Raw genomic sequence first — 25,221 nt, 5'->3', positions numbered from 1 at the left:
TATATTGTCAGAGTATTTATTTTTATAGATAACAATAGTACAACAATACATGATTTTGATGAAAATGTAAAAAATGAACAATTCAATGATGTACAACAATATAAATAGTTCCATATGTACAAATATTACATAAATCACAACCCGTTTATTCATCACAACTATGTACCCGTTACAATGCGTTGTTAATCTCCATACTAGCCTTGTATCCAAACATCTAGTGTTTCTACTTTATGTTTAACCATTGAAGGTGCATTCTTCTATTTTGGAATTCTGAATGTTTTTTTAAATAACACCAACACTAACATTTTCCATTGTAACTACGCATGTCGTCTGCAGTATGCCTGCATTCTTCATGGTAACTTTACTTGTCTCTCTGCAATGTGTAAATCTCACATATCGATTGTAACTATGCCAGTCATCTATAGTTTGTATCTTTACAAACATAGTTGTCTTTTCAATGAAACACTTCACATTCTACTGCAAAAACTGCAACTATCTTGGGAACCTCTGTTGCAACAAATGCTATTCAGTGTACCCGTTACATGTTTCATGTCTCTTCAACTGGAATGATTACAAACCGCATTAATAATTTAAAGTATTTATTAATTGAAAAAAAGTCATCATCTAGACTTTTGTTGGTTGTTTAATGTTTTCCAGCACGAAAATTCCTCAACATTTCCTTTTATGTTATGTAACCGATTTCAGCTTTGTCGATTTATATCGTCTTTGTATTGTGTTTTTTAATTGACAAAACAAGCAAATAACACAAAAATGTCAAATCAATATTGTTCACTAATGAGCTTTTCAAATAATAAAAATGGAAACAAATACGCGTGAAACATTCAATGTACTTTCAAGTACATCTAAAAGATGTTTTTGTATTTACTGTGAACATTCAATATTTCAAACATTATTGCATGATACGTATACTAAAACGTTAATACGGACTACGTAACAATGACGACGACAAAATCACAGTTATTATAACGTCGAATTTCTTTCTTGTGTATGGTACCATGGATTAATATCATTATTTTAATTCAATCTTATGCATCATGTCTTATAAGCAGATCACCTATTTTGATGTAAAAAAAAATATAGCCCCATCATAGTATTGCTGTGTTCGATAGCAGTCCTTCACTAATACCGCCATGGATTCTTATCCGCAAATAATTTTTTTATCCACAATGCCGTTGGGAGAGATTGACAACCCAAGTAATCATGGCGTAGCTCACGATTAGAAAATGGAGGAATAACGTGACAAGGTGCTCCAAAAATGGTCGTTCTAACTTCTCCCCTTTGACCTTCATGGCTTTCTGGAGTTGATTTGCTGGCTTTATTTTTGATTTGCTGAAAACAAAACAAAAACAAATTTCACATTTCGAGTTAAAAAATCGCTATTCATTTAATCTGCCTGATAAAAATGATCATAAATGAGTTAGAAAAATGTAACATGATGATTTAATTGAAAATTTCCTTCCATCCGATGTACTGTTCCAAAAAGTCCAAACTTAAGATATTTTTTTTTTCTCAAAAAGAAAGTACCTGTCTTCTTACATCAAGTTTGACGTTTAATGAAAAGTATAAAACTCAGGTCATTAGTAAACGCAACAAAGAAAAATGCTTGGAATGAACACTAGAAGTAGTTAAAAGGTAAGTGTATACTATTGGTTTATAATTACAGCAATTAGAAAGCGCGAAAGCTACTTTATTAATAAATAACAAGTATAAGGTTACCATTGAGCTTGTCTGGAGTCATTTTATCGCAAGACACTGATTTTTTTTAATGATTAATGTGCACGATATTTTTCAAATTTTTGTGTAGAATTTCTTTCATTTTAAATTTGTCTAACCAAAAATTGGGTAGAAAAATTTCTGCTTCACATTAATGCCGCGTATTTTTCACTTTATTTAAAGTAATACTGACCTTTTGTACCTGCCAAGTACACTCCGTTGTATGATTAGCTTTAGCCCAGTGACTTGTAAATTCATCATCAAATGCATACTCATGATCTTTTCCACTAGCAAATACAACAACATTCCGATGATCATTCGAGTTTTTGAATGCGTCAGCTATATTTCCCGAGAAACTTTGATCGACTATCACATGGACGTATTCTGCCTGACAGTTACTTATATCTTCTTTGAATTCTTTTAAGTAATATTTCTCAGCATCTACTGCCTGTAAAATAAAATAGTATTAATAGAATTACATGCTACCATGCACAAAACTACAGATTATTTGTTAAACCTGTAAAGATGAAATGAGAGAGCAACCTCAAATTATACCAAAAGGCCTCTGCAATAAAAATGTATTAGATTTAAGAGAATTAAAATTATTTTGCATGTAATTGGTAGATTTGAAGTCAAAGTACACTCAGAATCGCTTCGTGAACTGGGTTAAAATGACCGCGAACGGTAACATTCTGTGTTCCATGTTATTGGCAGATGTACAACTGACACCTCCTTCTTCAATTTTGTTTTCTTTTCTCATATAAATCTACTTTAAAATGTATACTGTCAAACAGTTTCAGCCCTGACGATATTGCCGATTTGTACAATTTCGTCAATATCCGTCGATAAACAAGTTTTGGAAGTTTTCCTCATAAAGTTAGATTTCCTAACCTCCGTCAGAAGGTTTGAAAAGCAAACATTATCATATCAGATCGATTTATAGTCTAAGTATTACATAGATATAAGAAAATGTGGTATGAGTGCCAATGAGACAACTCTCCATCCAAGTCCCAATTTGTAAAAGTAAACCATTATAAGTCAAAGTACGGTCTTCAACACGGAGCCTTAGCTCACACCGAACAGCTAACTATAAAGGGCCCCAAAAATGACAAGTGTAAAACCATTCAAACGAGAAAACCAACGGTCTAATGTTCATATATTGATTTTTAATTTGTGTCTTATTTATACAGTATAATTTTGGGTTGCTCAATTGATTTAAAGTTACAATACAAGTCAAATATACATGGATATATCTTTATCAGATGTCTCTTAATAAAAAATAAGTTATCTTTGTCAGACAGAATTCTCCAAACATGTAATAACCGACCACCCATAAAGGCAGTGTTAGTAGATAAATAATAAACACTTCACACAGTACTGTCAAAAAAGGTTTCTAATAAGACTACTGGATTACAGTAATTATTTTACAAATCAACTTTAATTACTTTGCAAATCAATTTGTAAAAATTTTCGCCTCAAGATCTGATATACCTTAGTTAGTTAATATGCATAACAAAAATAATTTCTAAATATAAAATGAAGAGCGTTCAGAGATTTAAATAATTTTGATATTTCTTTAAAGAAAAAAGATCAACTGTATATGATAACTGTTTATTATATAAAATTATGGACACAATCTTTATATCAATTATCTACTATGAGTTGGCATATCTTAACATGACGAAGGGAAATCTAGTAAGTTTTATAGTAAAGGTAATATGGCTAATTGTTTGATGAGCCGATGTAGATCATATTTCCAACCTTGAGATTGTTTGAAATATAATTAAGATGATGATGGGGGGAATTATAAGTATTGGTGTATGTTAGTCTCGTCTGTCCCATTGCATTTGAAGCAAAGAATCACCACAAATACAGTTTCTATAAAAAATAAAATGTGTTATATTTGCCAACGAGATTACTATATCTACCAAAGAGCAAAAGAACAAAGGAACAGTTGTAAAAATGACCTGTCACCATCTAGTTTTCAACAAGAAGCAAAACTAACTAGAATTGCCATTGCAAGCAATAGCGGATGTCACCCTTCCCCTATTGCCACTAAGCGGCATCCATTTGAAAACAATTTAACAGTGAATGCAGATCAACGCATTGCGATATATCTTTCTGTAAATTTTCAGTACATTTTGAGCATTGTCAAAAGTTTCACATTTCTTCTGTTTCCATGGCAACGGTAGCCATTTTGAAAATTCCGAAGTCAAAAGTCTCATCTATACATGCCAGTTAACAATAATATTAATTTTCATTAAGTTTGGAGCATTTTGAAAATATTTGACATTTCTGCAGTTTCCATGGCAACGGTGGCCATTTTGGAAATTCCAACTTCAAAAGTCTCATGCAGACTTGACAGTCAACAAATATATCAAGTTTCATCAATTTTGGAGCATTTTGAATTTTTTGAAATTTTTGACATTTTGGCTGGTTTCTATGGTAACAGATACCATTCCAAATTTCTAATGGCAGATACCACATTGGTACATGGGAGGGAACATACCATCAAAGTTTCAATGGATTTGACCTACCATTTTAAGAAAGTAAATGCCACTTTAAGGTTTTTGAAGCATTTTTACCATTTTTGACTTGTTTCCATGGTAACGGCAGACATTTTTGAAATTCCAATGCCAAATTGCACATTTACCAATGTTGCTCATCGTTCCTGTGGAGTTTTATAAAATTTGGAGCATTTTGATATTTTGGAAATTTTTGGTGTAGTTTCCATGGCAACATTATAGTTCCAATGATTGCCAAAATCATCCAAAACCAGTATATGCCCGGCACCTACATTGTATCAAAATATAATGATTCTAAGTTAAAGCAACTCCAAATAATTCATTAAAACCAAAAACTGGAATTTTTCACAATTGTTCCGTTTCCATGGTAACGGCAGCCATTTTTTATGGTCTTAAGACCTACTGCAACCCGAAATTTTGTGTTCCTCATTATAGTTAACTATCATTAAGATTGGTTCCATTGGCTCCGAGAAAACTGCCGGACAAAATAGGTGGAAGAATAATAATTATAATACAGAAAAAGAAACAGAGGAAAAGCAATATGTCACCCGACATTGTCGATCGGTTGACATAATAATATATGTTACTTTAAGTATATATTGATGAAGCTATGGGATATATATGTCATAGATGACTACGAATTTGTTACATTTATCGTAGTGACGATTCTTTTTCCTTTTCGTCGATTGAAACATCAACAAATATGACATTTCACTGAATATTTACTGGTCTTGAGACACACAACGTGTGACACAAAATGAAGTGCTTAATCTTCTGGGGCAGAGTTCACCCCAAGTTTTAGTTGTGATTCGTTTTGCTCAAACATTAGTATAGTTATAGAAGTGTTTTATGGACGCTTGGGTTTTGTTCTTTTCGTCGTTTTTCTTTAGATAATGTTTTAGGCTTTTCTGTATTTTTTTTTTATATATATAAACCCTACATTATCTCGCTGGTCTCATTTTCTGGTCATTGTTGTGCATAACCAGCGTATATAAAAGAGACGAAAACCTTTTCCTAAATCCCAAAAAATATTCTTCTGAAATCATGCAAGCTCTTTATAAAAGACGTCTTGTTAACGTTCTTTATTGATATGACTCTTATGTAAATATCAAAATACTTATTGGAAATAGCAGTGTCTATTTTTACAGAAGTGCAACCTACAGTTTCATTACTTAAAACAAATAAATGAGCCATAACTAATATGTACATATATATATATTATAACTGGTATCAAAGGGACTAATATGATATGCAAATCGGAAAGAAAACAACATTACTTAGTAACTGTAAAATAGTGTTTTTTTTTATGGCATCTAATTTATAAATTTAAACAATCAAAAGATGAATAACGCAATGAAAAATATATCAGAAATGTATCAGTGGCAAGACACACTTTATGAAAACATCGTAAAGAATTCTATGGAAATGTGTGATGGGATTGAAATACAAAGTATTTAATAATTAACGTTTTCAAGGTAAAGCTGCATTTCCGAAAGGCAACGTTGAACATTGTTGTTTTTTTTTGCTAACCTTTCATACTTTTTATCGCTCCAAATGGTCATTTATTTGACAACACAAATTTTGTTTTTTAATGTAGCATATGCGATGAATGCTATTTCAGAAACACGCGTCTGGCGAATTGGTATTGCTCTAATATTTATTCTCTCTTTTAACATTACGCAAATCTTTGTATTTTTAATTATTGAACTCACCAGTCCATCCGAGTTTATGTCCCATAGATACATAGTTCCATCACTTTTAGCAGGACTGTTCATGTAAAGAACCAACGAATTAACACAATGAGGTGATCTACACATAGTCTGTATGTGGTACCTCAGTGCAAGCTTCATAGCAGCAGGGTGGACGTGGTGGGCAAGTTCACCGGGCACTACAAAATAAAAAGATAAAACATTTTTGAACAATTTGGTGTTGCGTTATAACATCTATAATACTAAAATTACGAGGTCCAATTTGTCAGCCGTCATCGGGTAAAAACGACAAATCAAAGAATTCAACTCTATATGGAACTAATATAGGACAATGGTGTAGATTAAAAATTACACCACTCCAGACCCTTTTGTTTTCCACATAATTGATATAGCCAATAATTAACAAGTTCCGGGTCGAATCCGATACCGATACCAATAGTATATTCACCTGTTAGCTATTACCTTATCTGTACGTTCCGCATTTGACAGGCGCACCACCAAACGGTGTATTTAGGATTTTGCTATATACACGGGTCATAATCAAAGGGCTGAAAATACTCCATTCCTGGATAGCCAGGACCTTTTGTTTTCCAAATAATTAATATTACCAATAATTGATAAGTTCCAGGTCGACGGGTTCAAACAGAAAGATTTGAAAGCTAAAAAACCTGTGTATCTCATAATCGACATGACTTTATCAGATGACAATACCAATTACTAAAATAAGGCTTAGGCATAGTTATATACTTTAAGTCGGTCACGAACCCGCGATATCACGGGTGTGTACTTGTAAAATCCAATAAACACGGCATATAGATAGAGAAAGTGTAAAGCAATACCAGCTAGACTCTATTGCATGTATAGAAAATACAGTGCTTTCAAAGTTGCAGGTTTTTGTGTTGTGAAAGTAACAACACTACATTGCAAAATAAAAAAAAAGAAAAAGAATCCATACATTACGCAGAAAAATCTAAGAATGAGCAACATAAACCCCACAAAATAACGAACGTTAACACAGTAGCTGCGAAAACGTAGCTCTATTGTCCTTTGAATTTTTTTTTGCCATAGAGCATATGGTCCGCAAATATCAAAAATCATCAAAAGGACCTTAAGAGCTACGTTTTCGCAGCTAGTTAACACAGGTACTCTGCAAGATCAGCAGCATAAGTACCACAAGTCGGACATCCAATATAACTATTTATTGCATAGCACTATAATATTTCCCACAGAAAGTAACCAAATGTTAGCGTGCAATAAATTCTAATATTGCACTAGTGCAATAAATCTTCAAAATTCATGACGTCATCAACGACAAAATCTTAGTTTAAACAATTTTTTACTTTCAAATATTATATTGCTATACAATAAAAGGGTTATTGCATGAATATTGGGGAATATTCATGCAATAACCCTATATTATCATATGTTTAGTAGTAAATACAGTAAATACAGTGGTTTTGCATATGTGATAAATAGCCTGCTGTTGGATCCAACTTTGATGCGCACCCTTTATCACAATGAGGTGATCTAAAGGCCCTTGGGCTGATATTGGTGTCTCGGGATGATACGACATATGATACGGATTTTGCCATGTATAATTCTCTATATATCATATACATTATACATAATGTATATTAATGTTGACCTCATGACTGTGCAGAGTTTGACGGATAACTAACATGCACATGAAACAGAAGAATAGAATTAAGAATTAAATTAGGGAATGTGTCAAAGAGACAGCAAAGGCCCGACCAAACGGCATTAAACAGCCGAAGACATCAATGCCGGGGTTTTCAAATCAGCGACTGAGCAGTTCATTAAAAGTGAAGATCGGGAATACTGTATTTTTTTTCAGAAATAATTAAAAAGGCAAGCCTTTTATCAACCGATGTGATTCCCATCCCATTAGACTTCGAATACATAATTTAACATGAACAATTATCATCATTGATTAAAGCTAACTTCAAAAAAATATATTTACTTTTGAAGACGACAAAATGAACTTGAATTATTTATATTTTCATTAACTAAGGATACATTTTGTCGTGAGAACTAAAGTCTCTTTCAAAGATTAATGAAAAACTTGTGATCCGTGTGTAAAATTTCACATCAATGATCAATTAATCTTTGACTTTGAGGACCACAAATATATGTACTTTGATCCAACAGTAAAGTTAAAAGTTGAAAGTTAATGATGATTTTGATAAAGGTAAACATTGTCGTGTATCGGTGAAAATCAAAACGTTTCAAGAACATAAAAACTCCTAATGAAAACTAAATAAAATAATAGTATCAACATGTCTTTGATGTTTCAAATGTTATGTCTTAATGATCAATTACCTTGGATTGACAAGATTTCAATGCCGCTTTACATTTATTTTCCTGTGATTTTTTTAAATTAACTAACAAGTCAATCGAGTATTATCGTTGTGGATAGTATTGTTTTTCATCAATAATATTCAATAAATGGAGCCAGCAAAGAAATTAAATTTCCTGTTGATCAAACGGCAAATTTGCACGCATGCGTGTCATTAATCTTTTTCAAACAATCGCTGTAAGCAGCATTTTAGCTTGCATTTACTTTGATCTTCAAATCAGCAAAATTGAAAAAAAATATTTTGCATATCAATGTTAATTAGATTAATATAAGATATAAATAATTTGAAAATATACTGCTATTTTTGAAGTGATGGACATTAATTAACAATGGTCAAAGAACGATTTCAACAACATTGACTTATTTGCAGATCCTTTTTTATATTCCAAAAAAGTTTATGTCCGTCTTTAAAAGTTTTCAAGTTGAAAATGAAAAACAAAAACACAAAGAAAAAAGTTAAAATATCGTCAATGAAGCGCAACAAAAGACGACGGACGCCAGGTGATGTATTAGCTTACTTGGCCCTGTAGGTCAGGTGAGCAAAAAAAATCGATAAATCGTTTAAACTGTCCCATTACGATATTGGAAAAAGAATGACCACTAGTATTTCCAGTCCACCAGTGTTTTTAAATATGTAAATAATATTCATTTTAGCATCGTGGTAGGAGCTGGAGGGTAGGGCGGTCCACCAATGTATCAATATACATTACTGAAAGTCATATTGGCTTGATAGTAGGATTGGAGGAAGTGTAGGAAGATACATAGACAATAACTGTTTAGTGTCTTTAAATATCAGCTGTATTTGTACGAGGCTAGGATACAAGGTGTATGCGAGCTTTTAGCGAGTTACTACACCTGTTTCGAGCCGAGTACAAATACAGATGATATTTAAAGACACTAAACAGTTATTGTCTTTATCCTGCAATTATTTCTATATTTTATTTGTATTTCGAAAGACACAAAAAAACATGTTTTGCATTTATTTTCGATTTGAAACCCCTTGAGGCCCGTGTAGTAATGCGATAAAGTAATCACACATTCAAGTGAAGACGGGTTCGCAAAAAAAGAATCTCGAATGGTCAACAATAATACATTGCTCAAGGTGAATAATTATCTATTTTAACATAAAAACTAATTTCAACAGTAAAAACAAATAACAAACATTGTCCAATTTGAAACAGGAGAGTACGAGTTGTCCTACGCTTCAGACTCGACATTCACTAAACATGAATGCTGAAAGACATGGTTGTTTTGTTACACAATCATACACATTCAAGTTTTGAAATCGATAGTTGTCATCGTAGAAAAGACTGCTGTTCATGTGTGTATGTTATCAGAAAATTGGTGTGATTCTTATTGCTCTAAAGAAATGTTTGAAAACATACAGAACGTATAAAAGTAATACGTCATTTGAATGCGAATGCAATACACATTCTGAGGTCACGCAGTTTCATACAATACTCAGTCCGGCAATGGGCGGAGCTTAAGAGCGATATCTGAATAGTATACAGATACAGCATAGCGATATCTGTAGGGCTGTATCCAACCCAATTGCAGGATAAAAAGGAAATTCTGCAATTGTCTATCGGTATTAAAGGGGACCATATTTGACGGAGGTCGATTGACGAAAGTCATTATGGTAATATTCATTTAGTTCCAAAAACGACGAATGTTGTACTTTACCCAAGGTCTTTGAGGTTAGATATGAAATTGATAGTGTTCGAGTTTATCGTTACGTTTCATATTCTATAACTTTCAAATATTACACAATTTTATATTATATCACAACATTTCTGATTTCAGTCAGTTACAATGAAATCTTTACATATCTATATGATATTTTTCAGTATGTAAAATTATTTAACCGGAAATGCCTTCTATCTTACACATATAAAGATTTATTTCAACTTCTGCTTTAGGGGAGATTCTTTAATGTATAAGAGTTACGACCTGTGAAAAAAAGATGAAAAAGTGTAAATTGAATTTAATCATCATGTACTGGTTGATTAATGATAGTACAAACTTATCAATTGAAATGGGAAACTTTGTATTTGAATGAAAACTCTACGCCGTAAATCAATGATTAAAGGGTTTGCTGAAAACAACAAGTAGTTTCTGAAAAAAGAACGAATGAACATGTCAGAATGACTTGACGGTAGGTTGCTAATTAGAGGGCGAGAATCGAAAGGGTTGGGTTAACAACAAAAGGCACCTGCATGTTAATACAACAACTGCTGGTGTTTATACCTTAGATGAGAAAAAATATTAGCCGAAGGAATATTCTCACGTATGAGTTTTTCATGTCTTTTCTGGTTTCACCCACCTGTCCAAATATAGAGAAAGAAGATGTGGTATGATTGCCAATGAGACAACTCTCCACATTAGACCAAATGACACAGAAATTAACAGCTATTGCTTACCGTACGGCCTTCAACAATGAACAAAGCGCATACCGCATAGTCAGTGAAAACACAATAAACCGTACTTAATAAGATTTTTCATTTTTGGTTCTGTTAAAAGTCCGACATGACCTATAAGCGCCAAAGGGATCAGATCGGTCTAAATATCAATCCTAGTCAGTATATTAAAGCAACCGAGAACGTTCAACCAAAATGAAACCAAACGTGACAGATGTGTTTTTTTATTCTTAAAATTATGCTTATTTTGATCCGATTTGAAATGAAAATAAGTCGTCAGTGTGTGTAAAAGTTTATCTTAAAACCCAATGAAATATGTAATTTTTAAAAAAATGTGATAAAGTGAAATGATATCAAATTACTATATAGAATTCTTATATCGCACAGAATGGCCATAATGTGGTAATAACCCTAAGAAGAATTAGATTGTAAGTCCAACTTCGTGTCTTATTGAACATAGGAGACAGACAGGTAAAAGAAGTACACCAAACGAAGAGAAAACAATCCGTTCACATATTATAGTGAGATATTTATTAAAATTTAAATATCTTGTTAGTGAAATTGCTCATAGCAAAATTAAAAAGGTAGTTTTAATATCAATATGATATTTCTTTCGTTTTTTACCGTTATTAGGTATCCAGGTTAGCGATTGCGCTACTTTGAGAAAATGTTATTCCTTTGAGAAAACGTTATTCATATTGAATGTTACATAAAAAAAATATTTTGAAACAATATAATTACCGGTATAAGAAAAAAAAATCACAAAAAAAATAAATCAATCTTACCATTTATACCAGTGGCTCCATTTGCGAAGAATGTCTTAATATGGCTTTTCTTAAATCCATTTTTTCTCAACATCCAGTAAATATTCTCCAAATTTCTCTGAGATCTAACACCTGTAGTTTGTCTGTTCCATCCCCCTGAAATGAGGACTGCCTGGTCACATATTTCAAACATATTACAATTAGTGTGGACCATCTCGTGTGTTGTTGTACATCTCTTTGTATTATCTCTTATAGGGTTACAGATTAATTCTGTTGTTACGCTTTCGTCTCTTAATTCTGGACATCGGGAATATCCTGCTAAACCTTGCCAACATCGTAAGTAATTGTAATGTTTCTGCTGATTGTAACTTTTCGAAGGATTTGAAAGATAAACGAAAGGTAGAAAGTTAATTTCACATCGCCTGGCATGGTGTTTTCGTCGCCCATGACGTTTTATTGCGTTCTTACATCGGCGTTTCAGAGCCAATGTCATACAGTCACCATGAGTATCTAAAATAGAAAAGTATTTGATTTAGAAGATCGATCGATGATTTGGTTGGTGTTTTAACGCCACTTCCTGCACCTTTGCGCTATTTCGTGGCGGACAGTTTTTAATGCCCTTTTATGAGTGGAGGAAGCCGAAGTGCCCGGAGAGAACTGATAGTACTAGTCGACTAAGATACAATAGTTGACTTCTTAGACCCCTCGGCCACGCGTATTCTAATTTCATTTAAAACGATAAAGTGTTATAAAACCATTAACCCTTGTCGTGCGGGGGCCGTAATATTACGGCCGTACCCAGAATACCGTTATTTTGGCATCAATGGCGCTCCATACATTTAGAGGTCATCGTAATACCATTTATTTCGTAGTGTATGAACGTTTCCTCAATCTGAAACTATTCATGTCATGTTTCTCACTTTAAATATTCATTTTGAGCTCAAATACGAACTTCAAAATTTGATATCGGACAAAATTGGGTTTTTTGGAGGGGTGGGCTTCCCTTCAAGGTCTGAATCACGGAGTTCAGAGGATTGAAACCTTGACAAATACCGTTAACCTAAAGGCACATAACGACTGGTCGTGTCTATTATCAAAATACGCCGAGGAAACGACTACTTCCGGTTGCAAGTCCAGTTAAAGTTCAAAATTGGAAAAATTCCGAAATTTGGTGAATTTTGGTGCAAATGACCTTCTTTACACTGATGAACCCAGATCAGTTTTACTCCGACCTAACAACTGTTGTGATAAAAGTGTTCACTGGTGTCCACGCTACATGTAAACTACAGATGGATGCATCTATTAGCATCTCTCGGACTTACAGGTCGAGAAAAAGAACGAAAAAAGGTCAAAATTGACGCTTTTTGTACCTGAGGACCAACTTTGGGGCAAATTCCCCACAAAAAAATTCCGCCTCCTCACTCCGACCACCCCACCCCGTGATCACCTATTTTAGATTTATTGTAATCAGTATGCATCAGCATCAGGGTACAGCTCATTTGCATATCATTTGCATATTTTTGCAAATACTCGAAATTTAGACAATTTCTGAAAACAACTCAGCATGGTAAGGGTTAAGAGTGGTTTAAGATAACGTAATCAATGCGTTCATGTAAACCGCGGACAAACAACATTCATCATAACACCAGAACAGTCATATATCAATATCGAAATCAACTTGTAAAAGAATTTAATCGATTTATCTCATTCAATTGCCGCTTAATTACGATTAAAGCAACCATAATCACAAAACAACACAGAGCCCCTTTAAAGAATCGCCGTTTTCCAAAACCACAAAGTTAAAAAGTTATAAACAATTTAAAAGCCTTTATGTTTATCGTTGTTTTATTTACACCCTGTTGACCCAGAGAGAGAGAAAACATTGTATTTGTACATACCTACCGCTACATCAAAGACGTCAGTCGGTGAACGTACAAAACTTTGCTGTTTTACTAACATCAAAGAAGAGTATTTGTTTCTATGAAGAAGATAAGTTTCACTTGAAAGCAATTTTCAACATGTATTTGTATTAATTTTTACATGTGATTTTAAAAGATAATGTGGTAAGTTACTGTTAAAATAATTGATTTTTGCTTCAAACTGTGCCAGGTGAACAAATTTAAACATTTATACATTGATAACGAGTAAATGCTTTTCTTGAACATCAATAAGTCGTTTGCATCAGTCAGTAACATAAAACAAACACAAATAGGGCCGTTTAATATGAAAATGTTACACCAATAAAATAAACCTGATTAGCAGTCAGGTGTTGAAAATGCTGAACATTATAAAATATTTTTTTTTATTGCACCATTTACACATTTATCAGTGTTTGAAACCAAATATAAGAAGTCAAATTGGTAAAGCTGGAGCCTTTAGAGGAACAGCAACTAACACTAACACTAACACTAAGGCACGAAAACCAGCTGTGGAAAATCTGAATTAACATTAATCAATGTCTTCAGAATTAAAATTTAAATAGGAATTTTCTCCTAGAGAAAAAACTGTAACAACCTTAAGGACTTTATTACTAGGAAATTAGTTTTTTTTTCTATTACCTAGGAAACAAATTTCGGAAAATAAAGTTTACTACCGGACCGAATTTACTGTTACAGTGACAGCTATTGAACTGCCGGGACCGGATGCACCAGCAGTTTTACCACTAGTACTATCCTGCTAGTCATAATGATACCATATGATGCATGAAGTCCCCCAGCAATATACCTTATCTGGCTGGGTACCTAGCTAGTGATATCACCCTAGGCCTGCAGTCCCAATAATTGCTTTATTTAATTTGAAGATTGTTTAAATTGTGAATCTTATAAAAACTTGAAACCATCCTTGAAAAAAATGTGTTTATATCAGGGATCAGTGCTTATTTAAATATCAAGAAATTTCTGCTATAAGATTAAAAGGTTAGGAAGAACAATTGTCATCAGTCATCTTCATTGTACACTTTAAATTTGATTGTTATGTAAACAATACATGCATTATAGTGATGCCTGACATTTAATTGCTATTTTCCTATTACCATACACCTCTTTTATAATAAAGTTGAGTCTTTATATGTAATTGAATACAATTATTTGGCTTCATTTCAAAGTCATAATAAGAAAAACTCCACATTAATCATATATATATATACACCTCGCAAAAAGTTAAGCAACACCTAAATGTTTTTGCTTCTAATTTTTGTTTTACAATTAAATTTGATACTGCTTTAATTTGTTACCATATATTTTGTTCTCTATTGTTAATCTGCTGGTAAACAGTCAGGTCTGAATTTTATTCCTAGGTACATTAAAAACGGGTTTTCGAAAGCTTCATGCACGTTTTTTCTTCCAAGTTTAGTGCAATGAAATGTAACTGTTAACCGAAGACTAAATTAAGCCAATTTACGTGCGTGTAGACCAGTCAAAAGACCATTTCTGACTCGTAGGCATCGTCAGACTCGACATCAGTGGTCACGTGATCACCGCAATTGGACTTTGAGACAATGTCGTCAAGTCCATTGGTCTGACGAGTGCAGATTCCTCCTCCATCATATTGATGGGCACATGCGCGTATGGCGTCCTCGGGATACAGCATACAAGAAACATCACATCCTTGTAACTACAGCGTTTTGTTGGGGGGACAGTTTGGGGATGCTTTGTTTTCGACTGAAAAATTGACCTTTATGGTCTGGATGGGACTATAACGGGTTAAAAATATCGCGATAAAATCATATGAGATATCGTTATGTCACATTTTGACAATAGCAATCTTGCAACTAGACCGATATTCATGGACGATAATGCTAGACCACACAGAGAACGCATTGTATCAGATAATTTACGTCAGGAGGCAATTGGCACGATTCCTTGGCCACCGATACCACCGGATATGGTTTCCATTTAGCATGTTTCAGATGATATTGCTCGAAAAGTCAACAACAGGGTTCAAGCTAGTAAGAACTTCAGTGTCGGATCCAGAACTTTGCCTAAAGGGGGGGGGGGGCGCTGACTGACCTAAGGGGGGGGGGGGGCCGCTCAAGTCATGCTTCAGTGATTCCCTATTAATCAACCAAATTTTTCCCACGAAAGGGGGCCCGGGCCCCCCAGCCCCCCCCCCCCCCTGGATCCGCCTATGAACTTACAGGAATTACGAGCAGCCTTGATTGATGAATGGCAAAGAAATTTTGTTAGAACATTACGACACTTAGTTCAAAGTACCAAACGACATGTGGCTGATTTTTTCCGGAAGCGTTGAGGATACATGCAATCGCTAGTGACCTAAATTGTACTTTAATTTATTCACAAATTGTCACTCTCGAGATTTGAAAAGAATAATGTGTATAGTGAAGAGCAAACTTTATAAAAACTTCAGTTAAAGTTGAAACTTTATCTTGTATTTTATTTTGCCATTTTACAACCATTAGCCCAAATAAAACAGTCAAAAGTTCAATCATGAAAACAGTCCAAACTTTCACTTTTCAATTAACATATGTTTTCTTATAAAAACACAAATTCAGTTATTGTATCAATAATTCGATAAGTTATGAATTTAGTAAAAAACGATTATGGAAAATTATCAGGTGTTGCTTAACTTTTGGCGATGTGTATATATATATAAAGACCTGTTGGTGACCTTCTGCTGTTGTTTTTTCTATGGTCTGGTTGTTGTCTCTTTGACACATTCCCCATTTTCATTCTCAATGTTAAGAAGTATTTGAGAAACATAACATAATACAAACAAATGTTATGTCAGACTTGATGCTGGTAATAACAATAACAATGCTATATGTCAATCAAAGGTTTTGTTACAAGAAATTGAAGTTATGTGTTGAAAGCCGAATCAGTTACGCTTCGTACAATAAATCAGTTACGCTTCGTACAATAAATCAGTTACGCTTCGTACAATTAAACAGTAACACTTATGGTCATTGATAAAAAAAATATACGAAATACCTATTTTGCCACACCCTTTTACATAATTCAATATGCAAAGAATATTAATAAAACTTTATGCCTAAACCCTATAAATTTAATCTATAAAATCGTATGAATATGGAAACAAAAAATACTAAATAGAAAAAATTCTATTAATTGTAAACACGATTTTATCATTTTAATTCTTTTTATTTTTGTATAACTTGATTCTTTTCTCTTTTAATATTTTTGTACTTTCTAAACAATCAAAGTTAATTTAAAAACAATGTCACGCCTTAAATTTTAAATTCGATTGACAGCTGTACCCAGTGAAATACAAAAACTAGCCGAATAAAAATCAAAATGATTATTGTTGCTGTTTTGAGGTCATGTCGAATGATTTAGTGTCGACAAGGTTTCGAGAGAACAGACATTCCATGACAGAAATAAAGAAGTACGCGATGAACTAAAACAAATCAAGTAGTTCACATCAAAGTCAAAGAAAAGGACCAAACAATCTTTTACTTATACTGATCGTTGAAGAAATGATTTCTACTTACATTCCCCACAATAATAGGCTTTTAATAACTGCAACATGCAATCTAGCAATAAATGGTCAAAGTAAATACATATACAATGTTTATCATTTGATCAAGTTACACTTTGTCACACAATATTATCAAATGAAGTTGAAAGCTAAATTACTTCAATGGCTCTTTTTTCATCACTGAATATCTAATGTGATGTCAATCAAAACATTTTATAGGGGTAATATATATACATTTATTTCACTTTATTGAGGGAAATATGAAGATGTGTTCGCACAATAAAAGTCATATTTCCCGAGGTCATCGCCCGGGGGAAATATGACTTTTAGAGTGTGAACATATATCTTCATATTTCCCCTTCCCATGGAGGTTTAACTGTGCAAAAAGACCATTTTTAATAATAAAAAAATATATTCCTATGAAATAGAGTTTTTACTTGTATTTGAGTTATGTTTGTCTTTAGGTTAACTGCTTTAGTTAGGTCTAGTTATATATATCCTTTTTTGTAGTTACCAATTATGTCAATCGATTGTATCTGATTTTATGCACTTTATGGGCACTGTAATTTGGGAAATAAAACTATTCTATTCTATTTTATATAAACGTTCCAACTTTTTCTGTTGTTGTTTTTTTTTTGTAAAAAATAAGCAGATGTGCATGTATACCAAGCAATTCTATTTCAAAAATAAACTTGGAAGTAGCATATGACATGATAAAATGGCTTAGCCTTATGTGTTACATATTTGTTTTTCGTTCATTTTTTTGTACATAAATAAGGACGTTAGTTTTCTCGTTTGAATTGTTTTACATTGTTATATCGGGGCCTTTTATAGCTGACTATGCGGTGTGGGCTTCACTGGCGGATCTAGAAATTTTTATAAGTGGGGGCCCACTGACTGATCTAAGAGGGGGCCCGCTCAAGTCACGCTTCAGTGATTCCCTATATAAGCAACCAAATTTTTTCCCCAAAAGGGGGGCCCGGGCCCCCTGGCCCCCCCTCTAAATCCGCCTCTGGGCTTTGCTCATTATTGAAGGCAGTACGGTGACCTATAGTTGTTAATGTCTGTGTCATTTTCCTCTCTTGCGGACAGTTGTCTCATTGGCAATCATACCAAATCTTCTTTTTTATAGCTGTTCATCTGAACAAATCTGGAATGTTCTAATGAGGTCAACAGAATGATCATTCCATTGACTTGTGATAGTCAGTTATCATTGATTTTCAAGTAGTGGTGAGAAAATTACCAAACAGAAGAAAAGAATTGTAACAACAAACAATGTACCGTTGCATTAATATTCTTTTAGTGGTTTCTGTATTAGTGTATTTAAAATTTTCTTCGGGTTTTATAATTGGGTTTAAGTTGTTCCGGACATATTTTCCAATTGATTCTACCTATTGCTGTGGTTTGTTTGTAAATGCTATTTTAATTGGTATTAATTTGTATTCCAATACTATTGTGATACATGTTGTGTGCTTAAACTCTTAGAAGAACTTTCTATGGTTTGCAGTTGTGTTTGTATTTTGTATTAGATAACAAATTATCGTTTCTGGTGTTGCATTGTTTTATGCTTTTTTTGATGTTCAAGAGTGCTCTGGTTGTATTTTTCCAAATTTATCTTGATATTTACAACACGCCTTACTCTTTTGACTTTTTTCATCGTATTTTTTTTTTTTTTGTTGTTGTTTTATTTAATATTTGCATTTTAGATGTTTATGTTCTTTAACTTTTATATAATTGCCTGTGCCATATGTTTTCGCTATAATAATATATTTCGTTAATTGTGTGTCCTTGTATTATTTAAATTGAAGGTTGAAGGTTAATTCGTAAACAATACTTTATACAATATATACCATCAAATAGTACTGAACAACCATATTGAAATGTTATGTTACTTAGTGCTTTGAGCATCACCAGACATCTACTATTGTTTTCACATTGCGTTACCACTTTAGATTTAATTACCTGGAGTACCGGAAATCTGCTTTTCACGCGAGAAATGCATCAACATAAGTAGATGCAATTATAAATTGTGTACTTTTATCATTTTTGCAATTTGAATAAAAAGGATTTGTAGTAATGAAACAACAAGATAACAACACTGGAACACAAGCAACAGAATAATTTCAAAAGAAATACATGTTAGTCAGTAGACATCAAATTTCCAACATGGCATGCAGAAATCACTCTGTTCAAATGGACAGGCAGAAATAATTTATTTCAAATGGACAGGCAGAAATAATTTATATCAAATGGACAGACAGAAATAATTTATATCAAATGGACAGGCAGAAATAATTTATTTCAAAACTGACATCATATATGCTTTACTTTGTATTTTTTAAGCAGGACAGGCAGAAATCATCTATTTTACGCTAACTGCTATTTAAAGACTGCATTAAAGCACGAATGCATCCCAAGAGTCAATCAATAAAGTACCGTTAAAATAGTAGTTTGATATTCAAACTTTTTTTTTTTATTTTGATCATATATTCATTAGTATATGTAACCGTGAAAAGGATTCAATTTCTGTACAGAAAATGAGTGGATATTAAACATGCATGAGATTAATCTCTAAACAGAATGATTTCAAAACAACCATGTAAAGGATTAAACTATCTGTACAGAAAATACAAGTTCACAAGACCACCCTGAATATGTTTTAAAGTAATTAGAATTCCTTTAACCTGTTGTATGTTCCCTTTTTCTCAATTAATAGCTTACAAATCTCTGTCACAGTGGGTCACACCACCTGTTTAAAATCGGCGAGAAAGAAACGTGAATACAGACTTTTGTTAATCTGAATAGAGAGCTGCTACATACATCTTATGTGAATGTTTATAATCTAAAATTGTAATCATACAAGGAAATATATTTGTTCAAATTATTTATTTTTTATGAAACAATCTTTCTTTCTTTCTTTCAAAAACAATACCTACAAAATATGCTGTATATTACTTTTTAGAAACTGTAAAACGTTTAGTCTGAAATCAATTATTAAACAAAGTAGTGGGTGTATTACCTGCTCAGCAACAAAATTGAAAAAACGTAACATAGATAAAAACAATTACTTCAAATTCAATACATGAAGCATTACTATGAAGTCAGATGAGATATTGCCGGGGATGTTAATGTAACAGCATTTCAAAAATTATGAGTGACCCCTATCAGAATTTATTTAACGGTGTAAATTTAATGCGCTATAGATGGCTGAAGAGAAGATGCTTCATGTCAAACTTAATTTGTGGTCAGTTTTCCTGAATCAAACTGTCCTTCGTTATTAAGCTTAATATAAAATTATTATGAAATGTATAATGCTTTCAGTCAATAAGTAGTTGCGTATTCAATAACATTTAACTGATATCAATTGTAAATGTATCCAATAGTAATAATATATTAGTATACTTGGGTTAAATATGAGAGAAAAAAATGCTGAAAAACATGACGCCGATATTAACAGCAACGCCAGAAAGTGATATCTGCTTTATTTTTCGCGACATGATAGAAATGACCTTATCAACAACATTTCTGAAGATAATTAAATTCATTTGAAGCCGTTTGTTTCTTCAGTTAGGAACATTGTTTTCAGTAACACAATTGTACATTCTCACTATTAAAGTCCTTTGGATATTTTTTTAAGAGTTTTGTTGTATTCCATAGGCGCAAGTTTTCGCACATACATACACACGTTCTACACGTTGATCGAAAAAGAAATAAAAAAAACAAAGAATGATCGCTTTTAATAAAAAACAAAAGCTCACAATATACAAAAATACATGAACATATCGGTTTTAGAAAATAAGGATTTTTACAGTATAATTTATAGCTATGTAAAATTGATGATCGGCGGTTTAAAGAACATCAAACGTTTAGTGAAAAGAGTTTTACCTTTAACACCTGTATACATTCCTAAGTTACAATCTCATTACATACACAAGCTTGTTAAACCTTTTGATTTTATACCGGCTTACGTATAAATCCCGTTAAGGTATTCTAGAAGCGGGATCCTGTTTTAATTTGAGGGACACCTGATACTATTGTTTATCGTTACTTTTCAGTAGTCAAATGCATAGAAGTATGTCATTAAATTAGATTCTGTATTGCAAAAAGCTTCAATCAAAATTTTTATAAAAAATGTGAGGATTTAACTCTCAATACGCGGTTTGAAACATCAGTTAAGCTCTCTAACATTTGGTCCACTTTTATTTATCTTACTGAAATAAAGAATAAGTTGTATGTCATTGTTATTAAATAAATGATAGTACGGAATCAGTTTTATATCGACATGTTATGGTTAAATGGGAAGATGCGTGGTCAAGTTTATTCAGAGCTAATTGTATTGAAGTGCAGCTAAAATTAAAACCATTCCATTTGATTCTTCTCTATTTCAATGCTGTGCTTATTAAATAGCTATCAATGTTTCCCAAAAATAGTACCGTATGTGTGGTTGACCTTGAAGACTTGCAGAGAATGCTATATAGTGATAGGTCTATCTGAAAATTGGCATATTCAATTTAAAGTTTTAGAGAGATCGTTTTTTAAGTTCATTGCTTTTAAAAATAAATTTTGTAAAGCACAGATGTTCATACTTTTAATACCATGTTTTCATTATACATATATAGTCAACATTCAAAATATAAATGATTTTCTATTTTTGATGTGCTGATTCATGTAATATACTGAGGTCGAGGCAAATGTACATTTGGATTACGATATAGATGCGTTTTCATTCACTAAATAATTTGAGTATGAATAAGAATATTAGCTAGATGTATTAACAATATGTAAAATGTAACTTATGTAATAAGATAAATATCTCACGAGTGGAATAAAGTCACCAACTGCTTTAACATTTTCTTCAGCGATATTCTGTATTCGGCGATTCAAAATTATATTTTTATTTTACTCCAATAAATCACAATGTTCTATAAAAAGAAAGTTTGCTTAAAAAAAGATATGACGTTAATTTTTTTTCTACCTAAAATATTTGTACAACCTAGTCTGTTTTTAAGCCAAAAAGGTATGCGCTTTTTAACCTATGTCTGTTTATAAATTGATTAGTCAACAATAACAGTTGTGATTCTAATAGACAACAATTTGACATACAAAAATAACATTGCAATTTCTATACACAATGCTGTGAAAATGTTTACCTACATGCAGTATAGATAATACATAGCGTTACTTCCGGATATAAATCAGATTTTGGTTAAGAATGTAACTGTAATTGCTCTAAAGGAACGTCTAATTTTTTGTTTGTTTCAATATCCTTCTAAATTTTCTTGATCTTTTTTTTTCAACTCGAACGTTTTTTAAATGGTTTAATATTTACAGTCTTCAAGTTCATAATCAGAAATACGCCATAATGTTTAAAACATAAATTACACAATTAAAGAATTAAAGAATTAAGGGGAAACATTGAAAGACTTTTTGAAAATGGCAATGGTGTGAAATAAAATCAAAGAAAATAGGCACAACCTATTTCTTGACAATCTTAAATCCATATCATTTGGGAGAAAACAATCAACATTTTAGTGCTATCTTTTCCATTCTGTGATCTAGTGACATTTCAATAACATATTATGAACATCAGATGTCCTTGGAGTAGAGAGCACATACGAAACGAAAGAACCCAAAAGAGCAAAAAATAGTAATGCATTAATCTAATCTTATCATTGTTGACATCAGTAATACATTATATACTAGACTTACCTAGAAATATTCCGTTTTCAGAATCACACGTAAGTTTATCTTTGTAATCAATGAAAAACACTATCACAAGATGTCCAAAATTAGCTGTGGGATACGGGTCTAGTACTAAAACACCCTGATGGTTATTGTCTTTTCTTGTTAATACCTCTTCTGGCAACACTGTTTCGTAAGTCCGATGACCACTAAATGGTGCTACATGTACAACATAGGATGACTGAGTTACTGTCAATAAAGCCAAACATTCTTTTTCTGTTGTAAAAAATACATCTTCACATTTTAAATTTTGAACATAATTGAAAGCACCTTTAACCCATTCGCTTTCTCTCGAGTCTCTTGGTCCGGACCAGTTTCCATCATCAAGTCTTAGATTTTCGGAACTATTATCAGTAATGTAAGGAACAACACAAACTACGGAATATACATTGAAAATTCCAATTAAAATTGAATACAGGTTTTTCACTTCTTTCATTTTATTTATTAATTATTTCAAAAAGCGAATAAAAATTAAAAAGAGATAAGTCGTATTTTTCGCGCATTTGTTTACTTTGTGAATCTGAAGATGTAGTTATCCGATTTAATTTCCATGTGAAAATCTATCATTAATTTCCAATTGACCTGTAAAAGTTAATATTCAAGATAATTGTCAAGTCTCCTTTCATAGCAGTTTCATGAATGAGCATATAACGTATTCCAATAGGTGTGATAATATTTATTATCCGATACAGATATCTGTGCGGGTAACAATCTTTGAATAATGATCTCGTGTCTCGGAGCTTAAAAATCAAAGTTTTCGACAATAGAAAAAATAATCGAATAGAGAAGTGACCTTTAAGGTCAACATCTCTGTCCAATGGAATACGACCTTTGTAAATCTAGTAGATCTAATTGGATGGGTTTTCAATCCATTAATCACTATTGGTAAACTGCCAGTGTGTTTATATGTTAAAGCAAAGTGCGGAAAATTGAAGAACTACAACACGAAATCATTAATAAAGTAGCAAGTATTACCTATGCTCAGGTAATACTTACCTTAGTATATCTATACGGAAAACATAGGTAAAACTATTACTGTAATCAACATTGCTATTAAACAGATACAGCGATTTCTTTACATAACAAGATCTGTCATTGGGTTAAACTGACTTTATTATATGACATATTTACATATTTGTCATTTATAGATACTTATTATAAAGTTTAAGAAATTTTATTAATATTTGTTGAATTTAATAATGAATTTATTGCCAGTAGTTAGATTTATATTACAGATGTTGATCGTTATTATAGTTTCATAATTTCATTCGTCACAGTAAAATCCTACCGTTCAGTTCAAAGTTCAACTGTCAAAATTTAAATGATTTATAGACAGAAAAAATCAAGTATTTGTGGAATTTTGCAAGTGCGAAATTTGAACCCTTTGTTGACCGATACATGTTAAAAATACATAATTCATTTGTCAGTATAATATTTCTGTAGTCTGATTGGATTTCAATAATTTTGTCCTTATAATTAATTACAATGTAAAATGAACAAGGAGGAAATTGGATCTGCTTTCGTTTTTCTCTATATTCTATTATATGCTTAGTTATGAACAATAAGAACACAATAGGATTAAGTGATTGGGTAATTACAGATACTTCAGACCGACACTTCTTTGGTTCTCTTTGAAGTAACCGCCGGATATTGAAAGCCATTACCTGAATGTGTATTGGATTAATCGTCTCTTCAGTATTATCTTACTTCAAAGAAGCCGACAAAACAATTTCTTTTGTTCTTCCTACATATTGGCAATTCAGTGTTAATATGATCAAACCTAAGATTAGTGAGTCATTTACCCTAATCTAACACGGAACTACATTTGTTTGTCAGTTGTAGACATGTACTGCAAGTTTGTCATACTGGATCTGTAGTGAAATGCAATGCATGCATCTGTTAAACAAACACTACTCAGCAATGCAATTAAAGGAACACCGCCTTACAACAGGCTGTTGTGTAACCTGTTCTGCTAATCTAAATCTATCAACCAGAAGCGGACTGATTTTTAGTTGCTTAACGCCTAATGGCAAATATGTCATGCATAGATGATATTGAGACATAATTATATAGTAACATCATTAGTTCGAGAACGATGACAAAAATTAAATAATGACAACAGCATTAAAATCAAAACTATAATCATACTAATTTATGCACTAAACATTCATTGAGCAAACCAGGTGGTATATACAGTTGATTACATGATTCATTAAACAAATCAAGCAATAAAATTATCGAAAAATTGGTTAATGGCAATTTTTGTCAGCAAATATAGTTTGCTATTTCCTATTGGCCATTGTTTGGGATATAGTATGCTTAGGGGTGTCAATAGGGTTGGAGTTTTCTTCTATGAATGCATCGCTCACCACGCGAACCCACAATCAGTCAGAATTTCACTATCAGCATTAGGTCAAAATCAGTAGGTCAGATTAGACGTCTATTCTGGTGTATCTGAACATCTGAGATCGCGAACACATATCGCTATAGTGAGTTGAG

At 32.5% G+C, this 25,221-nt stretch overlaps 1 protein-coding gene across 1 annotated transcript; it reads right to left on the bottom strand.

The window, feature by feature from the left end:
* LOC143064443 (uncharacterized) lies at positions 1-23,630 on the bottom strand. The gene is made up of 5 exons (XM_076237270.1): positions 22,690-23,630; positions 11,548-12,036; positions 5,972-6,147; positions 1,928-2,182; positions 1-1,350 (listed from the first exon to the last, which is right to left on the bottom strand). Exons 1-5 carry the CDS (start codon positions 23,156-23,158, stop codon positions 1,141-1,143), a joined length of 1,599 nt encoding a protein of 532 aa, XP_076093385.1. The 5' UTR covers positions 23,159-23,630; the 3' UTR covers positions 1-1,140.
* Between the last annotated feature and the right edge of the window lie 1,591 nt (positions 23,631-25,221).

Source organism: Mytilus galloprovincialis, chromosome 2 (assembly GCF_965363235.1).
Source record: "Mytilus galloprovincialis chromosome 2, xbMytGall1.hap1.1, whole genome shotgun sequence".
Taxonomy (NCBI): domain Eukaryota; kingdom Metazoa; phylum Mollusca; class Bivalvia; order Mytilida; family Mytilidae; genus Mytilus; species Mytilus galloprovincialis.
The sequence above is the reverse complement of the archived record's forward strand: the minus strand, read 5'-3'. Positions and strand labels throughout refer to the sequence as shown.

Coding starts and splice junctions, on each gene's coding strand:
- LOC143064443 (XM_076237270.1), bottom strand. CDS start 23,158: ATGAAAGAAGTGAAAAACCTGTATTCAATTTTAATTGGAATTTTCAAT. Junction 12,037..22,689: donor TGAAAACGGAATATTTCTAG/GTAAGTCTAGTA, acceptor TTTCTATTTTAG/ATACTCATGGTGACTGTATG. Junction 1,351..1,927: donor GTACTTGGCAGGTACAAAAG/GTCAGTATTACT, acceptor TTTTGTTTTCAG/CAAATCAAAAATAAAGCCAG.